This window comes from Rhipicephalus microplus, chromosome 2, assembly GCF_043290135.1.
Source record: "Rhipicephalus microplus isolate Deutch F79 chromosome 2, USDA_Rmic, whole genome shotgun sequence".
NCBI classification, from domain to species: domain Eukaryota; kingdom Metazoa; phylum Arthropoda; class Arachnida; order Ixodida; family Ixodidae; genus Rhipicephalus; species Rhipicephalus microplus.
In genome coordinates this window covers 16246914-16273692 of record NC_134701.1, presented here as the reverse complement: position 1 = coordinate 16273692, position 26779 = coordinate 16246914, and the positions used below count along the sequence as shown (strand labels likewise).

The following is a 26779-nucleotide window of genomic DNA, read 5'->3' as shown; positions in this document are numbered from 1 at the left end:
TCGACTATATGGCTTTTATAGAACATTATCAAATGTTCAGCCATTTCCTCCTCCTCTCAACAGGCGCTACATACCGTGCCTGGGCCTTCGTATTTTGCTCGATACGTCTTGGTCCGCAATACTCCCGTTCTAGCCTCGAAGAGCAGGGAACTGCCCAGAGAATCATCTTAGATCTTTTCCATTGCAATTTACTGCTTAAAAGTTCGGTAGGTCTCCAGTGATGATTTCGTAAGCATTCTAATCTTCAAAATGTCCCTCTCTGTTTCCTTCACCTTCTTTTTAACTGATGTTTCCTTTTGGCTTGGTATTATGTTGTCTAAATACTTGTTTGACAATTTTCGAGTTCGTTTCTTCCATTTAATCGACATTCTTCATGTACAAGAACCAGAAAACTTTCTTAGCCCAACGCTCCTTTCCCATTCTTCTCAATCACTTCTCAAATTATATCTTGCTGATAGCTTCCCCGCACTCAAAGAATGCCCATCCTATGTTTCCCTGTACCCCCTGATTTCGGGTATTCCCGTCTGCTCCCAAAACAAGTCTACCTATGCCACGATGCTAAATTCCCAATCTTGCTTGAATTTCTTATTTCATGCACAAGATCGCATTGCCGAACGTCAAACCTGGGACCATGACACCTTTTTAATCACAACGTCACACCTATTGTAGTTTACCAGTGCCCTATTTTTCATTACAGCTGCATTCCTGGTTCCCTTAGTCAATACGTATCTCTTGTGCTCCCTTAAATACTCAACCCCAATAATTATCTATACGCCCAATTATTTGTATTTATCCGCTATTTCTTGCGTGGCTTCCTGTATCTTAAGCGCACTGCCTTTCTTATCATTAAAAATCATGATTGCCAATTTTTAACTGCTGACCTTCAAATTTAACCTCTCTCCCTCATTACCACAGATGTCTATCAATCCCTGCAGATCTTCCTTGTTGTCGGCCATGAATACTATAACATCTGCATGCATCAATGCTGGTAGTGTCTGTTCAATGTGTTTTCCTTGCTTGGCAAAAGAGAGGCTGAATACGAGTCGACTCCCCTCTAATTACGAGTCGACTCCCCTCTAGTCCCTGGAGATACAGTATAAATAACAAAAGTGACAAGGAACATCCCTGTCGAAGCCCACGTTGTATCTTTATAGGTGAAGATACCTGCTCTTCCCATTTCATTACTACCTTGTTTCTTTTATAGATATCCTTTAGAAGATAATTATTCCAGCTTCCACATCTAGTGGGTCCAGTATTGCCCCCAAGTCTTCTTGAATCACACTATCGTAAACTCCCTTGATATCTAGAGATGCCAGCCACGTGATGCTGTGGTCTTTTTCCGCTATTTCAACACTGCATCAATGAAAACAGCTTGTCCTCCAACCTCCTTTGTTTACGGAAACCATTTTGTAGTTCTCCCAGAAGCCCCTCATTCTCCACCCATGTCTGTAGTGTTTTCTTTACTATCTGGATCACCAGTCTGTAAACTACTGATGTTACTGTTATAGGACGGTAGCTGTTTATATCGGCTTTATCCTCCTTCCTTTATAGATCATTCTCATCCTGCTTAGTTTCCACCCATAGGGAGCCTCACCATCTATTATTGCTTTGCTCACTGACTTTCATCTTGTTTGCTTAGAGTTTGGTCCCGGTTTCTTTAGTAGCATGATTGAGATGCCGTTAGGGCCTGTTGATGTGCTATTATAGGAACTCTTTTTTCTGCCCTTTCCCACTCTCGCTGTCCCAGTGGAGACACTGAGTTAATTGGTCCATACTCATCTGATACGGTGCACGCAACACTTTCTTGGTGTTTAAATCTTTCTGTCAGTATTGTTTTTATATATTCCGTTGCCTCGTCCCCTTCTAGTCTGGCCCCTTGACTTGTAGTTATAAACCTCTGTTTCATGCTTGTCTTATTACTCAGAGAATTGAGATGTTTCCAAAACTTTGCAGTTGCCTTTTTTTTATTTACTTCCGCCATCCATCGCACCTCCTTTCTTCTAATCTTTTAACTGATCGATTCGGACGCTTCCCTTCTGAATCTCGAAAACTTATTTTAGTTTCTTTTGACATCATCTTCCGGTTCATCCCTTTGTTTAGCATACCTCTGTTTCCTGGAGGTTTCCTGATGTCTTACTATGACTCCTTTAACTTCCTCATCCCATCAGCTCTTGAGTTTGTGTCTGCTTTTCCGGGTTGATTTGACTCGTACCTAAGCAAGCTCTAACTCAAAAAATCGAGTTAGATTTGTGTATGTTAACTCTGTTTTAGTATCCTCCGTGATTATTTTCGCGATCTCTTTAGTTGCTATTTCTATTTGCCTTTCTGAACAAATATTGCCGTGTGCTTGCTTGTAATGCTGCCTTTACAATTTCATTTCTCTTCCAAAACTCATCTTGATGCCTTTGCGATCTATACCTACGCTTTTGGACCCATGTTCATTTATGTTCATCACTCTTAACCGATCATACATCCCATGTGACATTATTGCGTATTCTATCGTCGACTGCAGCCTTCCCACCTCCTACATTATCTGCCCTTCGCATTTGTCGGTGCTGTTGCAAATGATTAAATCATGCCTTTCACACATGTCCATTAGCCTTCTGCCTGTTGGGTAAGTATAATCATCCGCATCTTCTATGTGCGCATTCATATCTCCTATTATAATTACCTCGCACTCTTCTTCTACTTTGTCAATGTCATTTCCTATGCACTGCACCATTTGTTAATTTTCCTCTCTCGCTTTTGCCCCTGCCCACAAGTACACAAAACCGAGGAGCGTCATTTACCGTGCCTCTTTCCCTTTTAGCCATAAATGTTTCTTGCACTTCTGCTTGACCCTTTGCCAGTTTGTACTTTTATGAATAAATGCCCCAATATCACCCCTCTTTCTGCTACCTTCTGTTCTATTAGAATATTCCCAATCGTAGTCCGGATTGTTTTCAGGTTTTTCCATGTCCCTAAGATGTGTTTCTACAAAACCATATACAATCGGCCTTTCCTTCCCTAAGCTGTTCTTCTATCTCCTTCCACTACAGCTTATTCCTGCCATGTTAGTATACCATACGTCTGAATTGTCTTGGCCCTCGTGGCTACGTCGATTTCTGCCCCGGACTCTACGTGTCTTAGATATAGCTGCCACTTTGGTATCATATTTGTCTTTACCACCTGTCAAAGTGTTCCCCTGGTTGTTTTCGTCGTTACTAGCTATCCTGCACCCCGAAGGGCCTGCGTGCCCCCCAAAAAAGCTACTGCACGTCCTGCAAGTCACCAACCCACCTCATGACCTAGCCTCCTATTGAACTGAATTCTGTCTCGTTGAAAACCAACCCACCTATGCACCTCTCTGTTTATTTCCACCACCTCAAAGCCTTTCTCTCGACTCATACGCCATATCTTTTGGTATGCGTTGATGACCATTCTTTGAAAGTTGCCGTCACGCACTGGTACCTCTGGTATCATGCATATCACTACGTGTACCTGAGGAGAAATGACGTGCATGTATCAAGAGAGCTTACGGTAGTGTTATTCAAGAAGACTTGTGGGGAATACGGGACACACTAGATGTGGACGATGGAATAACTAATCTTCTAAAGGATATATACAAACGGGTCTTTCACGACAGCGCCGCGGCGCGGAAGTTCGCCAAAAAGGTCCTGACTCCTCCCGTGTATTGGTGCGATGCTTTGGACACTCCCCCATATTCTAGGTCACTATAGTTCCGGCAAGCGATATCGGGCAATTACTGCAGCTTGCGCCATGGTCGCGCACAACGTTTGATATGTTGCCAGTGGATTACGCACTGCAGGCGCGAGCAGAGATGGAGTGCAATCTAGCAGCGCTTGTCTACCGGCTATAACTCATTATTATAATAAATATTTTTATTTTGCAAAAGATAACGCTGACTGCGAACGCGTTTTCTTTTGCTGTCGGTTGATGGTGCTGTAGGCAGCCGCCGCAGAGTGCAGGCCACGAGTTCACGTGTTCCCTTTTATAAAGGATGACAGTGTCCATATAATTGCTATCGCAATAATAACAAACCACCTTACTGTGTCAAGCATGCATAATTTTCTAGTCAGTAACGTACAGTGGTAACAGTGGGCCACGTACTGATTTACAAGAGTTGTGACCGTCATACACGAGAACGCTGCCGTTCTCGTCTCGGAATTATAAGCGTCCTTCGCTGAGGTAGCACAATGCTGAAAGAAAGCAACGAAGCTGCAACACCGACTATTTTCGGAGAAGTGGTGACGAGTTTTGAAAACGACCACTTCCTAACTTAATTGACATAAACTAAACTCGCAACCACGAAGACCAACGCTCACTGTAGGCTTCTAACATATCACATCATTTTTGAAGTGCGACAGCTGCAAAAAAAAAAAGGGCATTCAGAACTCCAGCAATGCGGTTATACGAGTGGTGGTGCAGACGGCACGAAACGCCGGTGTGCTCACCTATTCCCTCAACCCGCATGTAAAAACACGTGACTCCTGCCAAACTTACCGCTCTGCAGCTCGCATTCCGAGGACCTCTCCTTAGCTTTCCTTCCTCCATACCGCGGGCATAGGACAAGCCGCGAGCAGAAGGGGCAAGCTCCTAAAAGGCTTAGAAATGAAGTGTCCAAAATATGATAAGTACACATGATAAATTTAACAAATATTTCTTCAGTGAGTTTTGGAGTGAAATTGAAAACATTTTACATTTCAGTGATGTTGGTAAAACATTCCAAAATGTGATGACACAGAAGAGGATCGATGATTTACCACGGTTAGCATAAACTTTAGGCAGCGGAAACTTACTGTTAGCCGCAAACGTTGTCGTGTTAATGTTATTTCAAATCTCAGAATCAATAAAAGTGGTAGGAAGTTTATTTGCTAATTGCTTGTGCAGAAACGTAATTAGACTGAACCTAAATAAATTAACATTCACAATGTTATTTTCGCCAAGAATGTGAGTGGTTGTACTGCTGCGAGGACAGCTAAAAATAACGCCAAAAGCACGATTTTGTAAATGCTGTGAGGTTCAAAAGTAATTTTGATAATTTTCTCCCATAAAATGATGCCATAAGTGATGTGAGAATGAATGAAAGTGAAGTGCATAAACAGGAGTGCATTATGAAAAAAATATGAGCGAGCTTTATGTAATGCGCGAATGCCAAATGCTGCCATTTTCCTAACACGAGCAATATTGCAATCGAATCCAAGTTTAGGATTGAGGAAACGCCAAGAAATCATACCCTGTAACTGATACTAATGAAATGAGAGTTAATTGGTAATCTCTGCTGAAAAAGTTCACTTTCGTTCAGGGGATCTAAAAACCATAAAGTGAGACTGATTTGCATTGATAAACACGTAATTTTTATGACACCACTTAGACATACCACGAAGTGAATCTTTTAGTTTATTAGTGACAGTATTCATACATCTAGAAGGAAAGAAATTGTTAGTAACGTGAGGATATAAAAGTGAGTGAGCCATGGGCAAATTATGAGGAATGTAATTAGCATAAAATAAGAAAAGTAACAAACCCAGTAAACACCTACGGGGGCCCCTTCATTTATTGTTTAGTACATGAAAATGAACCTGCTATGTACACAGTATGCTTACTGTTAACAAAGTAACTGCTTAAAAGCTTGAGGGATGGACCAGTGGTGCCGTATGCCCCAAGTTTCGTGCAAAAATGTGATGAATAATGGTGCCAAATGCCTTTGTGAAGTAAAAAAAAAAACCTGCGAACAATAATTCCGGCATAAATTGAGCGTTTGATGTAGTCAGAAAGGGTAAAAAGGGCTAGGTTAGTTGAACCTCCGGCGCAAAAGCCAAATCGACAAGGCTTCAATAGAAGAAGTTTATTCAGGTATTTGTTTAACCAACCTATCAATAGCTTTTTGATCACTTTACTCAGGGAAGAATAAGTAAAGATTGGACAAAAGTCAGAAATGCGTTGTTTACCACCTTTTTTAAACACCAAAAATGGTTCAGCTATTTGTATGGAAGTGGGAAAAATGCCATGTTTAGAAGCAAGATTTGTATTTACAGTTAGTAAACGTCTACTACAAGTTTTAAGTGGCATGCTGAGGTGTTGTCTGTACCAGGGCTGTTCTATGTAATACTTTTGACTGATTATGACACGTTATGAGGGCTCACGGGAGAAAACAATAATGATTAGAACGCTGTGAAATGCTCCGTTCTTGACTCAAATTTCGTGAAAGTCTTTTTCTAAAAAGATGAACTAGGCGATGGTCTATTTAAAATCAGATAACAACTGCCTCAGCAATGTTTTTACAGATTTTCACTAAAGAATTTGTAGTCATATTTTTTGGCATTTTTCAAGAGACACGAAACAACATTCGACCATCACTGCTGACTGTATGTCCTCAAAATAAAAGCTTCTATAGACCTATTTATTGATGCTAGTAAACTAGTTGGGTTGAGATACCGAAAAAAACTGGGCGCACAGTCGGACTACCAGTTTTGTCTTCTGATATTTCTGTTATTTATGCTGCTTATTCACTTTGTCGACTTATAAAGCATTTTATGTTCAGCAGAAGCGGACCACAGAAATTTGTTAGAGGGCAATGCTCAGAAATATTCAGAGTAATAACTTGTAATGCATACACATCATATGAAATATACTTCATTCGGTTCAGTAGTTTTTGTAGCCAAAGGGTATCACAGACAATTTTGTAAAGCAGTTTGTATATTTTCAGCATGACTTTTCAGACATGCTAGAGCTCCAGTGTGGTACAAATATATGAAAAGTTAATGTTGCTGCAAGTAATTATGGACAAGAAAGGAACATTTTGAAAGATCACTGTTGCAATGCTAGCAGTAAGTAGTGATCGCATAAAAGACAGAGGCCTTCAGAACAATAATTGTAAAAGTTTCAAAAATATAACAGCAAGGTAAGGCTGGTAGATAAACACCATGGTTTAAAGTGCTAGCTTTGCTTATGTGGATGTACATTGTACATAGCTGCACCGTACTCTTGCAGAGAACAGGTCACTGACGAATGTCAAAACAAAAGAATGACGCTTCGGGATCCGTACGCATCCCTTGTGAAATGATGGAAAGATGGCGGAGCAACATGTTCTCATGTAGCATGACGCAAAGTTCAGGAGCTGTCACAGGGATCCGGAAAGGTCATTCCTCTTTCGTTTTTACATTGGTCAGTGAACTGTTCCTTTTTCCAAAAATACATTTACCTGTCCAGACGGTGTTCCGTCGAACTGTCGATGAAGCTACAATGTACATATCTCTTATTAGAAGATATGTACAGTGTAGCTTGGCACAAATGAGAACAAGAAATAGGAAAACCTATTTTTGTTTTTGTTGCAGGGAACATACCAGCAGTACAAACCACCACTAAGCACTAAAGTAGCCCAGAGAACATTCTGACAGCGAGATGCAGTAGAGCTAGGTCACACCTACCTTCACTGACCACCACAAGTTGAGCAATGAAAACAGCCAAGAAGGTTAGCTTTCAGGGGCATTTGGCACCAATTTGGCAAAAAAGTTGGGCACATTTTTCTTTTGGCAAAAAGTAATAGCTTACGCAACGTGATTCTCGACAAAATCGGAGAATTTCAGCTCTCCGTGCATGTGGAGCACGCCATTCAGCATATGAGAGATTTCGAAATTCTGTCAGGAAACGGCCGGCCTATGAAAGAAGTGAAAACACTGCGCATATTCGGTCTGTGGATTGAGGAAGACCTCAAGGTCGGTCACACCTTAGCTAAACGGAGGAAAAATACGACAAGCGTATATAGCACGCATGGCCTACCGGGTCACCAGAAGTAAGAAAGGTTTCACAGAAGAAGAAATGAACAGACTAGGACAGGATTTCATCACACATCACGTGACGTATAGCCCCCCGTTGCAGAAATTATCAAACAAGGAAACCCACCAGATAAACGCTTTAATATGCACAATGTAGAAAATAGCCCTAGGACTGCCACACAATACAAGCACTGAAAAACTCTAAAACCTGGGCATCCATAATTTTTTTGAAGAGCACGCAACGTCAGTTATTCTCGCGCAGCGGGAACAGCTCAACTCAACAGAGCAAAGCAGAACTTTACTACAAAATCTAGGGTATATCTTAAGGCCACAATATTGCATAGAAAAGAAACTTCTTCTACCCATTGAGGTCAGAGAACACATGGTGGATTCTCCCAATTCCAAAAACATGAGTGTCATATATTATAACTGCAGACAAGATCCCAGGGCCAGATATTTACAAAGGCTGTTGGGACATAATCGAGACGTGTATACAGACGCGTGCAAATAGCCAAAGGAAAATACACTGTCGTAGCGACAAATCAATCCACCACAATCACAGCAACCATACGAACTGCCTCAGTTAGCATGACAGAGTCAGCAGCCATAGCATTGGCCATGCAAGATGCCGAATACAAGACCCAAGAAGCCTTAGTTATCTCGGACTAGCAGTCAGCATGCCGTCGCTATAGTCCAGAGTGATATTAAAAATTACAACCAAAATTTTAGGAACATATTTTGAACAATATCACGGTGTCATTTGGTGCCCAGCGCACGCGGTACTTGAGGGTAGCGAGAGCCGGCAGTACAGACGATAGTTAGAGCGGCAGAACCAAACGACGACACAGAGACAAGAAGGACACGAAGGACACGAGTCTATGTGTCGTCGTTTTGTTCTCGCGCTATCGTCATGCCATACCAACTAGCCCAAGCTGCCACACGGCAGTACAGCTCGTGAAATATACTTAGTATTCGAGTACCGATAGGGACTCTCGAAGAACCTCCAGTCAGCCCAGGCGACATCCTGAAGACTCAAAGAAGAGAAATGCAAAAATTCAGCCCACCCCTCCCTGAAATTGATACCGGACAGGCTAGGGACTGCCACCGGTTACAAACACCAATCCCAATCTACTAATTCTTAACAAAATCCACCCAACGCATTACCCGGACACATATCCATGGCGTTGGAAGTGGCCATCCCTTACCCACATAACGTGGACGTGTAGACTCAGTCACACGAAATTAATTCACCCTTGTTAGAGAGAAACCCTTTGAGAGGTAGTAGGAGGCCGAGCCGCGGGGGTCTAGCGGCTAAGGTACTCGGCTGCTGACCCGCAGGTCGCGGGATCGAATCCAGGCTGCGGCGGCTCCATTTCCGATGGAGGCAAAAATGTTGTAGGCCCGTGTGCTCAGATTTGGGTGCACGTTAAAGAACCCCAGGTGGTCTAAATTTTCGGAGCCCTCCACTGCGGCGTCTCTCATAATCATATGGTTTCTGGGACGTTAAACCCCACATATCAATCGAGGCAGTGGGAGGTCTGGCTTGCGAGCAAAGATCGAGAAAGCCAAGTGGCTCTGCTCGATCAGGCCTAGCGAGCCCAAAGGCCAAGGGGCCCTAGACTGGGGGACCCACCCAACTTCACCCTAATACCCTATAGTACACTAAAGTTTCTACTAGTACTACTACTACTACGACTACTGTCAGGAAACCTGGGCACTGAGCTTTTCTCTTACATTGATGACATTTTAACAATGATTGCTGGAATTGTAAATTTATCAAATCCTATTTGCAGTGCTGAAAACATCTTGTTTCAGGGAAATCGCCTTGCGGCGTGACTTGCCTGAACAGACATTGCATACCCACCAGTGTTAGTTCACTAGAAAAATAAGTAGTGCGCTGACATGCCATGCATGCATTAAAAACTGTTTCAGTGTGTTTCCCATTGCTTCTCGGCCATGTACAGCAGGATTTAGGAAACATATAGCTGCTATATAAATCTTTTCTGTTTTACTTTCTGTAGGTAGTTTTTGTTTGCATTTTTTGTGTTTTCATACGAATATACTTTGGCTGTAAATGTGGACGTCTGGTGTGCGTGTACTTTTCTTTATGCTTGATATGTGCTTGTATTCTTCATTCACGTTTTGTTGCTTTTTAGATGAATGCTACCACTCATTTCACTGTTTGCTGACTTGTGTTTTTTTGCTCTCAGAGCCCGTTACCTATAACACTTGTTTCCTCCCGTTTCCTGACGTGAAAGTTTTTTCATTGTTGCAATATGTTAGCCTGTCACTACCACAAATAATTACCACATTTTATATAACTCCATGTCACCTACATGACATGGCACCTTATATTGTGTTTTTGTGGAGTTTGATGCTCTAAACCATGATGTCATTAGGAGGCAGGTTGCAGTGGAGGGCTTTGGAAGTCTTGAAAGCTCAGAATTCTCTAACGTGCACTTCTGTACACGGTATAGGTGGGTGTAATTTTGCATCCCTTAGCACAATGCCTACACACTCTAAGATACCTAAAAGATTCCTCCCTTGCTGAAGCACACTTCGGGCCACATCACTTTTATCATGTAGTTAAAATGTAAGTGAGCAACCCACCAGCATTTCATCTCCGCCCGAATGCCCTGTCCAAGATCATGAATTTGTCCAAGATTCCTCCCTTGCTGAAGCATACTTCGGGCCACATCACTTTTATCATGTAGTTAAAATGTAAGTGAGCAACCCACCAGCATTTCATCTCCACCCAAATGCCCTGTCCAAGATCATGAATTTGTTTTCTCTTTTTCGCAGCTATAACATGCTTTTGTGTAATGATTCACCCTTTGTAACGTTGCTTCCTTCTATTTCTAAACAAGATGTAATGAAAAGTATTTATTTTTTTAGAACGGTGCACAACTAAACTAACTTTGTAGCACCCAAATACAGCATCCTTCGCAGTGCAGTGCAGCGTCCAGAAATTTAACGCCAATAACGTGCAGCTCTCTCAGTTACTCACACAGGGGCACAATAAACACGCATAAGAGTTATGTAATCCAGGAGTCCTCCAGTACAACATCCCAGGCTGAGCATATTGTGGCACAAAAAAAAAACACAACAAAGTGACAAAATTTTGCCACCCATATTTCTTTCATTTCATTACTTGACGTTTCTTTTTCTTTCAGTCACATGCTTTGATAATGTCTCATGCGTTTAAGTGTCTACTGCACTTATTAGACACTTGTGTCTTTTTGTCTTTTCCCTTTTATTGCGAATGTTGAACAATGCATGGTGCAAAGTTGGTGCATTGTGCATTAAGGTTATTTGTCAATTGTTATCTCGTCCATATAACTTCCTACCAGTCTTTATTTTTGTTAGCCCGTAATGTAGACATTTGTGCGTGTCCTACACCGAACGAGACACTGTGTGCAGTGACTCATTGTGCTATATCACAATCACCCCTCATCGTACCCTCCTTTTACTCTTTCTTTCCCCTTTTCCTTACCCCCGTGAGGAGTAGCAAGCTAGAAACCCGCTTTCCAGGCTGACCTCTCCGACTTCTCATTAAACACCTTCTTCTTATCTTCCTTAGGACTAACAACAACTTTTTTCAATCTAGGTTTGCCGGTGTGACAGAAAGCTTACCCTTCTCAGTGTTCGTAGCAGCAGTAGTTAATCACAAAGGCACAAAAGTTAATCACAAAAGTTATCTGAAACGCTTAGAACAAGGAGGTCCCTTTTCTCCAGCAACGATAAAATTGACCGCGACTCCGGTAGTCTTTAGTGGCCTGTGCATGCTGTCGTTGTTCTGTTTTCGCAGGAGTTCCTCTAGCTATGCTTATGCACGTTTTTTTTTTCCTGAGCTTCACAACTATTTTTGAATAAAAGAAGCTGTTAGCTACAATGAGACGATGTGGCTTTATACAGCTTCCCTGCATTTGTACCACGTTGCATGTGCTTGCGCTGCAGGTTGATGTGCCTGTGTCGTGGATGGCTTGTTCCGTCATCGTTACTCTCTCCACACACGAGCCAAGCCAAGTCACCAAAAACGTCTCTGAGCATATGCGTGGCCATGCCGAGTAGCAGTACACGTCATTATTTGAGAGAACGTGTAGGGTAAAAACACCACGTCGCTCCGAAATTTTAGGGACCTGGAAACTGCGCACACGGTTTCATTAGCCCGCAAGAACGTTGCTCAAGACGCACTGACGAGCATGGAATACCTCATGCGAAGGAAGCGCCACTTTAATGCGTTCTGCTAACGCAGACCTATATGTAAATTTTTATAGAGTAATATCCTTTACTTTAAAGGAGCAAACAATTTTTCAATACTAACAATAAAGGTGTTGTTCATCCAGAAACCCGCATGGTCTCGCATGTTTTGGAAGTAGCAGGGTTAGATGACATGCGATATTTACCACGCTTCGGGAAAAGCGAGCTGTCATGCCGTCATTGCCTGCTTTTTACCAGGACCTTTTTATGCAACCAACAATTTTAAAGCTATATGTTGTTAGTATATTGACTTTAAATAATTCTACCGACTCAGTTCCTTAGTTCAACACAGCTTGTCAGAATTGCAGAACGGTTCTCAGGTCACTCCCAAAAAGACTGGCTGTTACGAAAAAGGAAACAATTGGGAAAAAATGTTCACCTGCGTACTCAACCTGCGTTTTTTTCTTCAGATATTTGACAAATTATCCCAATGTAGAAGGTGTCATCGGCAGGCTTGTTGAACACGACTGCGTGCGTATTACATCGGGAAGCGAAAAGGAATGCACTTGACGCCAATTTTTTACAATCGAAAACAACGTTCTTTTATTTCATTTTTGCATCAATTCTTTTGTTTTATTTTGCATCAATTTTCTTTTATTGCATCAATTGTCAGTGTGGCGACTCGAGCTTGAAAGGACTTGCATTGTTCTTGTCACTAAGCTTCTCTCTACGTAGACACACCCGTGTGATCTGTTCACTAACTGGCTGGGCCCGTAAGCCGGATCCCGTACTATAAAACCACAGGTAATGCGACGAGCTGTGAGAGCCTGCGTGCATGCCGGCGTTGCCAACATGCGAAAATTTTGAGTCATCGAAGGGGCCACAGCGTGTCCTCGTAACCAGCACCTCTACTACTTTTTCACCATTCTCCGGCAAACAGCCGCCTTGGCCTCTACAGGACGTGCACGGCCGGAAGCTCGCACTGTAAGTAAATATAGCTACGTTACGCAGTGGCTCTACACAACTTGTACTTGAGCCCGTCCTCGAGACCTATTGTCTGGTTGAGGATCATCATTTATCACTGATCTCGCGTTCTACGTAAGCCGCTGGACATAGTGAGTATACGAGGGGGAAGTGTAGGTGTCACTATAAGTGTTCAGGTCTGTTCATCGTCAGGAAACGCTGCGACCCTTCGGCACGTGAGAGCGTAAATTTAAATGCGGCTGGTGGCGCGACTGAACGAAACTACGAAAATAGAAAAGATCTCTTTACCAGCCCTTGCGGCGTTGACGCAAGACGTCCGCGCTCCCTACAGCAAAACGTCTGGCCTACCTGAACGGAAACAAAGCGGGGCGGGTGGAAATGCGATATGGTCACGCTGCCGCCCAAGAGAATACGGGGTCGGCCACGCGCATCTGCTGAGCACAACGCACCAGGCTGAAGTTTTGGCACTAATATCCAAAATCAAAGGATCAGTTCAGGTTTTCGCCTCTGCTAAGTCTGATGCAAGTAATAAATATGATTCCCTAAACCTCATACACCCGTGCAGATATTATACATAGTGCCGTTGATTAATGGAAAAGGTCCAAATGGTTAAAACTACAATGCCGACTCGTTAACCTAAGCACTTTTTGTTGACAAGACGAGGGATGCGTTAATCTGCCACTGCTTCTGTTTTTGATTCTAGGAACCACCTGTGCGACTGGTCTAGAAAACGCCTCGAACAATCGTCATTGAGTACACATACCTATTAGTTAAACTATGCTCTAATGCTTCATCTTAGAAAATGAACGACTTTATCTCATCGTAGAGGACGAGCACAAGCGCGCCTCCGGTGCCTCGGAGGACGTTCGAGAATGCTCCCTTGAAGAAAGCGGTGCCGCCTTCCGTCTTGTAGATCTTGCCCCAGCAGTGAATGGTGTTCTTGTACTGGCGCTCCTCCACGGCGCGACCGCTCTGCATCATCATACGCCTCCGGACGGTGTCGAATGGGTAGGAGATGATGCCCGCCACAGTGGTGACTGTCTGGGCGATCATCCACGAGATGACGATGGGCGTGTTCTTGGGGTCCGGGAGCATGCCTTTGGCCGTGTCGAAGAAGCCGAAGTAGGCTGCCCGGTAGATGATGATGCCCTGCGATACATATTGTTTTTGTACCAAGAGTTCTTGCACCCTAGCCGCAGGTGCTATGGTGCTCTAGTACTGGACGTCTAACCCGAAGGTTGGGGAATCCCGCCCACTGCAGCCACGTTTTGAATTTAGGCGATAATTCTTGGTGCTCGTGTACTCAGATTTCAGTGCACGTTAAAGGTCCCTGAACCAATACAAGTGGCGTTGCAGCTGTGTACGAGTCTGTAGTAAACGCTGGTGGAGTTTAACGCATTTCGCTCTTGCCTTCGCTATAGGCTGCGTTGGTCGACTCTTTTGACCACTTCTCCTTGCTTAGCGTCCGAGGTTGAAACGCAACGAGCGCGTGCATCTGCTAGCAGAAAGCACGCTTTCTTTCGCCAAATGACAGGGTCTTTCATACACAGCGTCACCAGTTCACGTCATGCCGGCTATTCTCGATCAAGGAGAATTTTTTTTTATTTGACCTACGTAAAGCCAACGTTAGAATACGCCAGTGCAGTTTGGGATTCCTTCCAGTCGTGGTTAATAAATCAAACTGATAAAATACAGAGAAAAGCCGCAAGGATAATTTTATTGCGTTATTCACGAAATGACTCCGTTTCTGAAATGCTTCGGTTGCTTGAATAGCCTACGCTGGCTCAACGCCAGAAAGGTGGTCGACTTTAATTTTTTTGTCACCAAAAGGACACCTCAATATTGAAACTAAACCTTATCTTGTTCCCAGGCCCTCCAGCAATGTCAGATCATACAACGAGCTTGTGTTTTCGGTTCCAAAATGCAATCATTATGTGTACGCGTATTCCTTTTTTCCACGAACGATAAAGGAGTGGAATTAGTTGCCAGTGCCGGTACTGAATTCGAAGAGCATAGAAAGCTTTGAAAAGTGCATTAAAATTATGTCGTGAACATTGCCTGTTGCTATAGTATTGTACATATATTGCCATGTTGTTCGAAAATACATCGTGTAGCTACTTCATATTGAGTCACCATCACAATATATGTATGTACGTTTTTATTACGAGCGTTGTAAAAAATATATATTTTTCCTTTGTGTATTTTTATAACTTCTGTCTTCATTGCAATACGTTGTACTAGTTTCTGTTTTATGTTAACATTTACTGTACCCACCCTGTTACGGCCATAACGGCCAACAGTAATTGGAAATAGAAAAAAATGCTGGAGTGGAAATGATTGCCTAGGAGTGAAGCTGTGCCTCTGGCAAGATGGCGTCTGTGGCGGCGCTCTTACAAGGGGCATGATAGTGTATCATCGTTCAGCCAGACATAGACACGGAGAGGGGCACGCGAGCGTGCGTCGGTGGTCATTTAAAGAACTTCAGGTGGTCAAAATTTATGAGGCCCTTCACTACGGCGTCCCTCATAATCATATCGTGGTTTGACACGTTAAACACCAGCAGTTAATATTCTTATTGCACTCTAACAGTGACATCTCGATTTCGGAAACACATTCTCAAATGTGTTTCTAAATAATATGGTATTCATTGTCGTAATTATAACAATCAAAACAGCGATATGGCATTGGGGAGGAATGCAGAACAATTGTTCTCAAACGAGCTTTTTATAAATCAAAGTACATCGGCCTCGAGCCTCCGTTGCAATGTGGCTGCCGTGGGCGCGATTTGATACCGCGATCTTCCTATCGAGCACTATAACTGTTAGACAAAGTATGCGAGTGAAACACTTTTACTAGATGACACTATAGCAAATGGGTGATCGATGTCACTGATAGGAACACAAACAAGAAAATTCAGCCCTGTACAGTGCGAAGATAACTCGTTCTGTACTTGATTTTTTTGGCATGACAAAACAATCACATCTAAATACACGTTACAGGCCCAACATGACAAAACAGTCACATCTAAATACTCGTTACAGGCCCAGCATGACAAAAAAGTCACATTCAAATACACGTTACAGGCCTACCGCGATCGTTCTCTTTGTATGCACAATGTTGAGCTCTAGTAGATATTGTTTAACCCGCCAATTCGTGAACCACTTGAAAACTTTTTCTCTTTTTTTTCAAGTATACTGCGAATGTATTATAAAGACAAAGGCTCGTTCCAAATGGGGCACATCATGCTTGAAAATGAATGAGCAAGATTGCTACTATGAATGAAAAACATTACAGCCATCTCCCACTAAAGAGAACCGTGAGTAGCATGCGAAGCAGCGTATAGGTCGACCTAAAGTTACGTTCATCACGGGCACCTTGCCCTATTGTAACGCGTCCTTGCAAGTGCAGCATACCATGAATTCACTGTAGTTTCTGCTACTGTTATTCGTCCCGAACTCTTGTTGGAGCACGCTATGCGGGGTTATCGCCACGATCACAGAGTTTCCTATATTTAAAGGGAACTCTGGCGCTATCTGTGGGTGCTGCTACACATGGCGCTTCATTGAGCATGGAAATTATGCATAGTACACAGATTTGCCTATCCTTCGCACTTTACGTTCCTTTTAGCTTCGCGTGGCTTGGAGCTATTTTGTCGCGAAATAAAAATTGGCAAATGTTCAGTAGTTGGACTTTACCATCTTTATATTCCGTGCTTACCATTTCAAATCAGGTCACAAAGTTCAAAAGGGTTCGTTCGTTCCTTCTAAAAAAACCGAAACATACAAAAAGCTATAGACCCTCTCACCAAACTGAACCAACCCTAATGGGATGCTAGAGAGCCTTTATGTGTGCGCGTCTCACGGAGGCGGCGCGCACATGAAGGCTCCCCATGGGATGCGAAGTAGCAGTGGTGTGCATGGCGCTGACCCAGTTGTAGCGGGCGTCGACGCGGGTGCTAGTGGAACGGTTTGAAGCGAACATAGAGTTTCATACAATAATACCTAGAGGAGAGTCTGGCGCTGCAATCATGTACCCTCATGGGATTATGGGAAGTACAGGCTTCGGATTGGATCGCGTTAGCCAGTGAACTGTCTAAAAATCTTCTTCTACAGTTTCAGCATCGTTGTTCGCGTAGAGTGGGGAGTGGGGGGGGGGGGGTGAAAACAACAAGAGCTGCGCCTTTGTTGTACAAAGAAGCTGAAAACTGCTAGGCCTCTCAATTAACTGCAATGCTGGAGCTGTATAAGTACTGTTTGACAGTTTAGGCGAGGTGCCGTCCGTGCACTCAACGCTGCGCATATATGTAGCGTTCCATGCCAGTGCAAGATATTACATCGAGTTCACGTTTTTTAGGGGCGAAGCTCCTTATAGCGGCCCCTGTTCGTCCCTCGTAGTCGTAGCAGTAGTCGTATTGTGTAACAAGTCTTACATTTTGACCTCCAAGGTGGTGCCGGTGAGAGATTTCTTCTGTGCGTTGTTGAACAATAAAAATTCGCAGCGTGCACGTTAACTAAAAGCCGAATTCTCGAGTCTCTGGATCCCCGTAGCAGCCATTGGCATGAACATTGAGCACTATCTGACAATAAAGGTTTGCTACGTTATACGCGCTCGGCATAACCTCCTTGGTTTTAGAAAGGTTTAGCGAGCGTTGGGCCGCAGTGCCATGAATACAGTGAACTAGTATATACCTCGAACTCGAGGTGGTTAAAGGTGGGAAGTAGACACGAAACGCAAGTCGTAAGAAAGCGTGCGTGTGCCACCTCTCGTTTAGTCCTTGGAATGTCTGCTGGATGGCGGTGCATATGCGGAATATATTTTAGAAGGATTCGGTTCGGGCTGTCAAGGTGGATGGACGTGTTTTTTGAGCGCTCCGGATCGACTGCGCAGATAAGTGTTTTTGCATGTTTTGAGCTTGTCTTTATAATTATAAGGCAGCGGTTGAAATCTTCGTAGCACTTATTTTATGGTACGGCTTTTTCGGGGGCCAGTCACCAGGTATTTATTAGTTAGTGCGGGTGTGTGTGTTTGAATTTGTTGTTGTTTTTTTTCTTTTGCCACCCCGTGGGGGAGGTGCGCGTACATTGAACACGCAAATTTTTGTAGTAGAGCTTAGACTTTCTTTTTTTTTCTCGTAGTGCAAAGCCCGAGTTTAGTAATTATCGAGTATAGGGACAATTGGTGTCAGAAATGCATGGTTAAAAAGACTGTAAAGTGTTCACGATGTGGAGTGGGTTTGAAAGTGGACCCAAGCGTAGAAGCGGATGGAGAAGAGGCGGACGCGAAGTGTAGGCAATGTGAGGTCGAGGAAAAAATGGAGAAAATGATGGTTCCCCAGAGTGAACTGCTGATGAGAATCACCGAGCTCGAGACTGCGTTGGCGACAGAGCAAGAGAAAACGAGGGCAATGGGAGAAAGATTGAAGTCCGCCGAGGAAGCGCTAGCGAAGATGAACAAAGAAGCGACCTACCGAGAGAACAGTAGAGAACCCGCAACCAGAACGGCGGAGAAGGAAAATCAAGCAAGTTTGGAAAAAACAGGTTTAGCTGCTTCAACTGTCCCAAGGCCCAGCTTCAGCGAGGTAGTGGTGGGGCAGGGAGGGAACAAAGCAGCCGGCGTCACAGGTGCAAGTAGCCCCCAGGTGCAGAACGGTCAAGCTGAAAAGTCACAGCATGTGATAATCGCCGGGGACTCGAATTTAAATCGATGCACAGAAGCCATCGAAGAGAGGGTAAGAGGTGACAAGAGGGTTGCAGTAGGGGCCTTCCCAGGGCGCAAGCTGGAAGCAGTCATGAGGCAAGCGAGCGCAAAGCTCAAAACGACAGCTGATAGACGAAACCTAGTGATAATTTCAGGAGGTTTAAACGATGTCCTAAATGAATATGCAGCAGGACTAGCAGCCACACTGGCGAAAGGCGTCGATGACATGCGCGCCACTTCTCCTAAGGTACAGGTAGTGATATGCACGATACCGGAGGTACCGGTGCGTGATAGCAACCTGCAAAGAGCGGTGGTCAACGCAAACCAAGAGATATGGCGGATGAGTCGAGAGAAAGGCTTTGAGGTGGTGGAAATAAACAGAGGTGCATAGGGGGGGGGGGTTCAACGAGACAGAATTCACTTCGATGGGCGGCTAGGTCATGAGGTGGGTTGGTGACTTGCAAGACGCGCAGTAGCTTTTTTGGGGGGCAAGCGAGCCCTTCGGGGTGCAGGATAGCTAGTAACGAGGAAAACAACCAGGGAGACTCTTCGACAGGTGGTATGGACAGATACGATTCCAAAGTGGCACCAATATCTAAGATAGGTAGAGTCCGGGGCATAAATAGACGTAGCCACGAGCGCCGAGCCAATTCAGACATAGGGTATATTAACATGCAGGGTGGTAGCAACAGGCTGAAGTGGGAAGAGATAGAAGAACAGCTAAGGGAAGAGAGGCCGATGGTATACGGTTTTGTAGAAACACATCTCAGGGACATGGAACAACCTCCGAACAATCCGGACTACGCGTGGGAATATTGTAATAGAACAGAAGGCAGCAGAAAGGGGGGTGGTATTGGGGCATTCATTCATAAAAGTACAGACTGCCAAAGGGTCAAGCAGGAGTGCAAGGAACATTTATGGCTAAAAGGGAAAGTGGCAGGTCAAATGACCCTCCTTGGTTTCGTGTACTTGTGGACGGGAGCAAAGGCCAGAGAGGAAAACCAGACAATGGTAGAGTGTATATCAAAGGACATTCAAGAGTTAGGAAGAGAGTGCGAGATAATTATACTAGGAGACATGAATGCGCACATAGAAGATATAGATGGGTATACCGACCCGACAGGCAAAATGATCATGGATATGTGTGAAAGGCTTGATTTGATCATTTGCAACAGTACCGAGAAGTGTGAAGGGCAAATAACATGGGAGGTAGGAAGGCTTCAGTCGACGATAGATTATGCACAGATATCACACAGGATGTATGATAAGGTCAGGGGAATGCACATAGATGAAGGTGGCTCCAGAAGTCTGGGTAGCGATCACAAACGTATCAAGCTAAGTTTTGGAAGAGCAGTGAAAGTGGGAAGGAGACAAGATGAGCGACTACAGGAAAATTTTTATCCAGAAAGGCAAATTGAAATAGCCACTAAACAAATTGAGAAAGTAATCACGGAGGATAATAAGACAGTGTGGACATACACGAATCTAATTACACTCTTTGAGCTAGAGCTTGCTAAGACGCGTGACAAGTCACCCCGGAAAAGAAGACACAAACCCAAAAGTTGGTGGGATGAGGAAGTTAAGAGAGCCATGGCAAAACGTCAGGAAGCTTCTAGGGAACACAGACATGCTAAGCAGCGGGGTGAACCGACAGATGATGTTGAAAAAAAATGGGCAACCTTTCTAAGCTGTAGAAGGGATGCATCCCTTCTGATCAATGAAAAGATTAGAAGGAAGGGAGCTCAGTGACTGGCAGAAGTACATAAAAAAATAAAAAGGCAGCTGCGAAATTTTGGAACCATCTAAACTCCCTAAGAAATGAGACGAGCCTAGAGCAGAGTTTTATAACTACAGCCCAAGGTGCTAGGCTAGAAGGGGACGAAGCTATTGAGTATATAAGAACAAGGGTGACGGAAAAATTTCAACAAAGAAGTACTTTATGCACAACAATAGACAAGGACGAATCAAGTGGTGCAATGGCTCCATTTTCACAACAAGAGTGGGAAAGGGCTGAGAAAAGGGTTCCTAGTAGTACATCAACAGGCCCAGATGGCATTCCAATTAGGCTGATAAAGACATTAGGTCCGAAGTCTAAGCAGGCTTTGAGAAAGGCAGTGAGTACAATAATAACCGATGGTGAAGTTCCAGATGGATGGAAACTTAGCAGGATGAGCGTGATCTATAAAGGAAAGGGGGACAAAGCTGACATAAACAACTACCGTCCTATAACAGTGACATAAGTGGTCTACAGGCTGGCGATGCAGATTATAAAGGAAAGACTGCAGGCGTGGATAGAGGATGAGGGGGTGCTGGGGGAACTGCAGAATGGGTTTCGGAAACACAGAAGGTTGGAAGACAATCTGTTCTCACTGACTCAGTGCATCGAAATAGCAGAAAAGGAACAGAGGCCCCTGTGGTTAGCATTTTTGGATATCAAGGGAGCATACGATAGCGTGGTTCAAGAGGAATTGTGGGGAATACTAGACACACTAGGCGTGGAACATGTAGTCACTAATCTTTTAAAGGGTATCTATAAAGGTAACAACGTAGTTATAAAGTGGGGAAAACAGGTATCCAAGCCTGCAGAGGTAAAACGGGGGCTTAGGCAGGGGTGCCCCCTGTCACCCTTATTATTCATGATGTACCTACAAGGATTAGAGGCAAAATTAGAGGGAAGTGGACTGGGCTTCAACCTCTCTTTAGTCAAACAAGGAAAACTTATTGATCAGGCACTACCAGCATTAATGTACGCAGATGATATAGTGCTAATGGCCAACAACAAGGAAGATTTGCAGAGATTGATGGACATCTGCGGTAATGAGGGAGATAGGTTAGATTTTAGATTCAGTAAGGAAAAATCAGCAGTCATGATTTTCAATGACAACGAAGGTAGTGAGCTTAGAATACAGGAGGTCACGCTAGAGATAACAGATAAATACAAATATCTGGGCGTATGGATAAGCAATGGGACCGAGTATCCGAGGGACCACGAAATATACGTGACGACTAAAGGTAACAGGAATGCAGCAGTCATGAAAAATAGGGCACTGTGGAATTACAATAGGTATGATGTTGTGAGAGGAATATGGAAAGGGGCCATGGTTCCTGGGCTGACGTTCGGCAATGCGGTCTTGTGCATGAGATCAGAAGTTCAAGCAAGATTAGAAATTAAGCAACATGGAATAGGTAAGCTTGCTTTAGGAGCTCACGGGAATACACCAAATCAGGGAGTACAAGGTGATATGGGATGGACATCATTTGAGGGCAGGGAAGCTAGCAGCAAGATAAAATTTGAGAAGCGATTGAGAAAAATGGGAAAAGACCGTTGGGCTAGGAAGGTTTTCAGCTACTTGTACATGAAGAATGTGGATACAAAATGGAGGAAGCGAACCAGGAAGTTGACTGGTAAATACTTAGAAAACAGCAGGTGGCCAAACCAAAAAGAACTCTCGGTTAAGAAGAAAGTGAAGGAAACGGAGACTGACATGTGGAGAAAGGGCATGATTAAGAAGTCCGCACTAGAGATCTATCGAACTTTTAAGCAAGAAATTGCCAAGGAAAGGATCTATGATAATACTCGGGGTAGTTCTCTACTGTTTCAGGCTAGGGCGGGAGTACTGCGAACCAAGACATATCGGACCAAATACGAAGGGGTAGACACAGTATGCAGTGCGTGTGGACAGGAAGAAGAAACTGCCAAACACTTGATAATGTTCTGTAAAGGGCTTCACCCTATGATTCAGGATGATGGCGCAGAGTTTTTCAAAGCACTGGGGTTTAGGGACCGGGGGGGCAAAATAAACTTTAAGCGGGTAGACTTAACTAGAAGGAGGTTATCTGATTGGTGGCTAAAGTCAAGGCACGAGTGAAAATTAAACTCTTCACTGCAAACTACGAATCCTCAAACTCACTTTTTTAAGGAAAAAAATAAATATAGTTTTTGGTTCATTAGGTATTACGGCTTGGTGGCGCTAGCCACCACCCGATCTAAAGGGTACAGCCATATCCATCCATCCATCCATCCATCCATCCATCCATCCATCCATCCATCCATCCATCCATCCATCCATCCATCCATCCATCCATCCATCCATCCATCCATCCATCCATCCATCCATCCATCCATCCATCCATCCATCCATCCATATGATGAAAAGATGCGAGATGGTGGTACTTGGAGTGTTGAATAGATGGACGAACGGACGCAAGGACAGACGCAGGGGCGGATGCATGAACGAACGCAGGGACGGATGCACAGATGGACATGCGGACGCTAGAACAGACGCACGCACGGACGGGCGAATGGACGCAAGGACGGTCACACAGACGGACGCAAGGACGGATGTAAGCAAGAACAAATGGACGGACGGATGCTTTGCCCCACTGATGCGTCTTGCCAAAACTCGTTGAAATCAACTGCAAAATGACGACGACGCGAAGTAGACGCACCGCCACGCTCTTCTGACTAGACTTCACAACAAAATAAGAGGTGCGTTGGGGGCAGGCCACTTGAATAGACGCATCTGGCATCGCAGCAGACGAAACGTTAAGTGTACCTCACTTGATACTGTGCTGTTGTTTTGATATACAAATATTGCGTACTTTCGAGGAAAAAACAAGAATTTTCGTTTTGAAATGCTGTAAAGAATAATACATTACATCTTCAGGCCATGTCTGGAACGCAATTACAGAGCAATGCAAACCCTGGTGGTTATATTTGTCCAGGTTTCACTTCTACCGCCTAGTTACAAAAACCTTTTGCAATAAAGCTTGCACACAAAAAATGAAGCAAACTTCACTTAAACATATCTTCTTATCACTTTGTTTTACACCCAGCAAACAAGCATCGCGAATCTCACTTCCCATAATTCTCATAATTCCCATAACTTCCCATAATTCTCATGGGGGTACAAGCACCACTGAAGGAGCCCAAGTAGACACTAGCGCCTGATTCCTTTCTAGGTAATACTGTTTGAAACCCTATAAAAGCGAAACTCTGTGTAGCCTTCACTAGAGTAAACGTTTGTTTGAAATACAAAGACCTGGGAGGCGTGACGCGTCGAAGACGCTTGCGCTCGGCTTTCTTGGGCTGTGTTCCAATTTTTAGACAGCACGTAGACAGTCCACTCAGACTGCTTAGAAGACAGCACCGATACCATGCTGTCTGAGAATCGGAACACGTCTGGACGGCTTTTACGCGACGATGCGCCACCTCGCGCCGAGAAAAAAAGGTAAAATAAAGAAACGTTACAGCTGTATTTTCTGGCTTATTTCGTGTTAAAAAAACACGAATGAACGTTACTCTCATTGAGCGTCTGGAGAAGCGTCTGCTTGTGTGAAGAAGACCATCCCGGCGATATCTGATATATCTGAGCGATTCGCTTAGCCGCCATCTTGTTTAGACAACAAAGTAGCCTGCATCGTATTCGTCTACGATGTGGTCTTCTAGGAGCTGTCTATTTTGCCGGCTACGTGAGAATTGTAATGGGACTTCAGAATGGGACTTCAGAATGGGACTTCAGAATGGGGCTTCAGAATGGGACTTCATTCTTCAGCAGCCATCTTGCATTGCACGGTGTGCCACCTATAGCCCATGGACATTGCGAATACAAATAGTGCGCGGGTAACACCGACGATATGCGAGCCAAGGGTGTCTGCCAATACTAATCGTAGACGGCTAAATAGACAGCTAAATACTGTTTATGATAGGTCCCATAATGTTACCCCTTACAAAAAAAGGAGTAACTTTATGGGACCTGTCATAAACAGTATTCCGAGCAAATGAAACATCAGAATCAATAGAATAGACAAAAACACACAAAGTATTGCAGGTGAATGTGCCATGACTCATATACATTTACCTATTTAAATAAAATAAATAAATAAATAAAAGTATATGAGTCCCGGCACATTCACCTGCAATACTTTGTGTGTTTTTGTCTATTCTATTGATTCTGATGTTTCATTTGCTCGGAATACTGTTTATGACAGTCCCATAATGTTACCCCCTTTTTTAAAGGTGTATGCGCAGTTCATATTTTCTTCTTTTTTGTGCAATCTGTTTCTTTGTACAACCCAATCCTGCTTATTGCATCCAAAGAAAGCTGGCAGTAATAAAGAAATAGGTGAATAATTGAAAAGCAAGAAGTAAATAAGTAAATAAGTAAATAAATAAAAACTACATAAATAAGTAAATGAAAGCAGCTGAAACCTCAGCAGCGAGAGACAATAAGGTAGTGCGACACTCACGAGCGCTAAACTTACAACAAAGTTTTAATAAAGAAAGACTAGAAATGTATAGGTAACCGTGCGTTTGCGCAGCTTCACATTCACACAACCACGACACCATAAAGTATTAAGCTTCAGCTCAACAACAGTACTTATTTTTCGTAGTAACTATTGTTGAGTAAAAGCTTACTGAGAATGCATTACTAAGCGAGTGCTTATTATCTCTCAGGAACTGCACTATGTCTTTCGAACTGCTAGTGAGGAAGCGGTCCTTGATCTTAACGCACTTTAGCACCTTCTGTAGGTGCTTACTAAGTAAAGGTTGCCATGTGTCCCGTTCGCCCATTATACTTCTAAAGGGTAAATCAATTTTGCGTGTTTTTGCGCTGAAAAATATGTTTAATGCCGTAGCTTTCATTTATCTAATATTTGTTGCCAGCTTTTCCAACTTGAGGTCCTTACATAACTGGCTAACCTTAATCTTAACCTTCGATTCAGATTTCTTAATCTGAACAAAATTATTCCCTATAGCCTCTGCTGCTTTCAAATTAAACATTTCGCTTGGAAGAACTACAAAACACCCTTCTTTGTCAGCTTCCAAAATGATAATGTTCTTTTCCCTACACGACGCTACTGTCTTTCGCATAACCTCAGCTTTATGGTGCTGCCTGGTACCTGAAACACATTTTTTAGTATGTCTACACAATCTAACAGACAACTTTCTTTATCTTCTGCTGATGCTTTGCTAGCCACATATCTGTTAAGTGCAGCTAGTTCATGCACAGGAACACTGACATTAATGCAATACTTTGGTCCTTTGGAAAGAAGCGTTGCCGTGTACTCCGGTAGGCTCACGTTTCCTAACATCACCACATTTGATGACTTCGGCATTGATTTACTGTCCATGCTAATTTGACAGCATTGTCCTATGATCTGCTTCCACCAATATTCCGTCATATGATGGATGATGCGTCTGGAGGTTCTTAACTTCGCTTGTGCTACCCATGAAACATCATTCTTCAGGTGCGTAATGCGTAGCCAGTCGTAAAGTAAGCGTACTTGTCTCCATAATTCTGAACGCAGAATTTCGCACAGCCGAGCATTGTGGCCCCTGGAAGGGGCAACAGGACCAAAGAGGGAACTCACTCAAGCAAGTACCAACTGGGCCAACAATCAGTTTTGTTACATCTGTTGGTCAACCGAAATATTTGCGTCGCAAGAGGAATAGCAGAGCTGCGGGAAGACGCAGCCACGGTTATGCTCATGAATTTCAGGAATGAGTACAAACATGTGAACAAAGGAACAACGGTCACATACATCGAAGAAATTGTGGAAGCCACCAGTGCTTTCGCCCTCGCCGATTCTGCGGAACCTGCTCTGAGGAACCAAGCCCCTTCCACAGCTTCCCACGCCAATCCCAGACTTCTGAACCATAAGCAAGAACAGCTCAAGGCCCTGCTCCTGCATTATGAAGATTGCGTTTTGTCGGCAGACCCCAATCACGAAACATCGCACCATAACCAAAGAAAATGCCAGACCACTCCGTCAGAGTCCGTACAGGGTTTCGACGCGAAAACGCGAGGCCATGAATAGACAAGTTGAAGAAATGCTGCGGGATGACATCATCCAGCCGTCCAAGAGCCCATGGGCGTCCACCATGGTTTTAGTGAAGAAAAAGGATGGGACCCTACGTTTCTGCGTCGATTATCGCGCCTGAACAAAATCAGAAGGACGTGTATCCTCTCCCACGAATAGACGACGCACTTGATCGGCTTCACAACGCCAAGTACCTTTCGTCAATGGACCTCAATACTGGCTAGGCAAATCGAAGTCGACGAAAGAGATCGAGAAAAGACGGCATTTATAACACCGGACGACCTCTTCTAGTTTAA

General features: G+C 43.8%; 1 protein-coding gene across 1 annotated transcript in view; it reads right to left on the bottom strand.

Annotated features, from left to right (window-relative positions):
- Positions 1-12554: 12554 nt before the first annotated feature.
- Positions 12555-26779, bottom strand: part of LOC119169199 (ADP,ATP carrier protein) — a 154471-nt gene continuing 140246 nt past the window's right edge. The window contains exon 4 of the mRNA XM_037420313.2: positions 12555-14111. Coding sequence (XP_037276210.2) covers positions 13758-14111 — 354 coding nt within the window. The 3' untranslated portion in view covers positions 12555-13757. The remainder of the gene's footprint in view (positions 14112-26779) is intronic.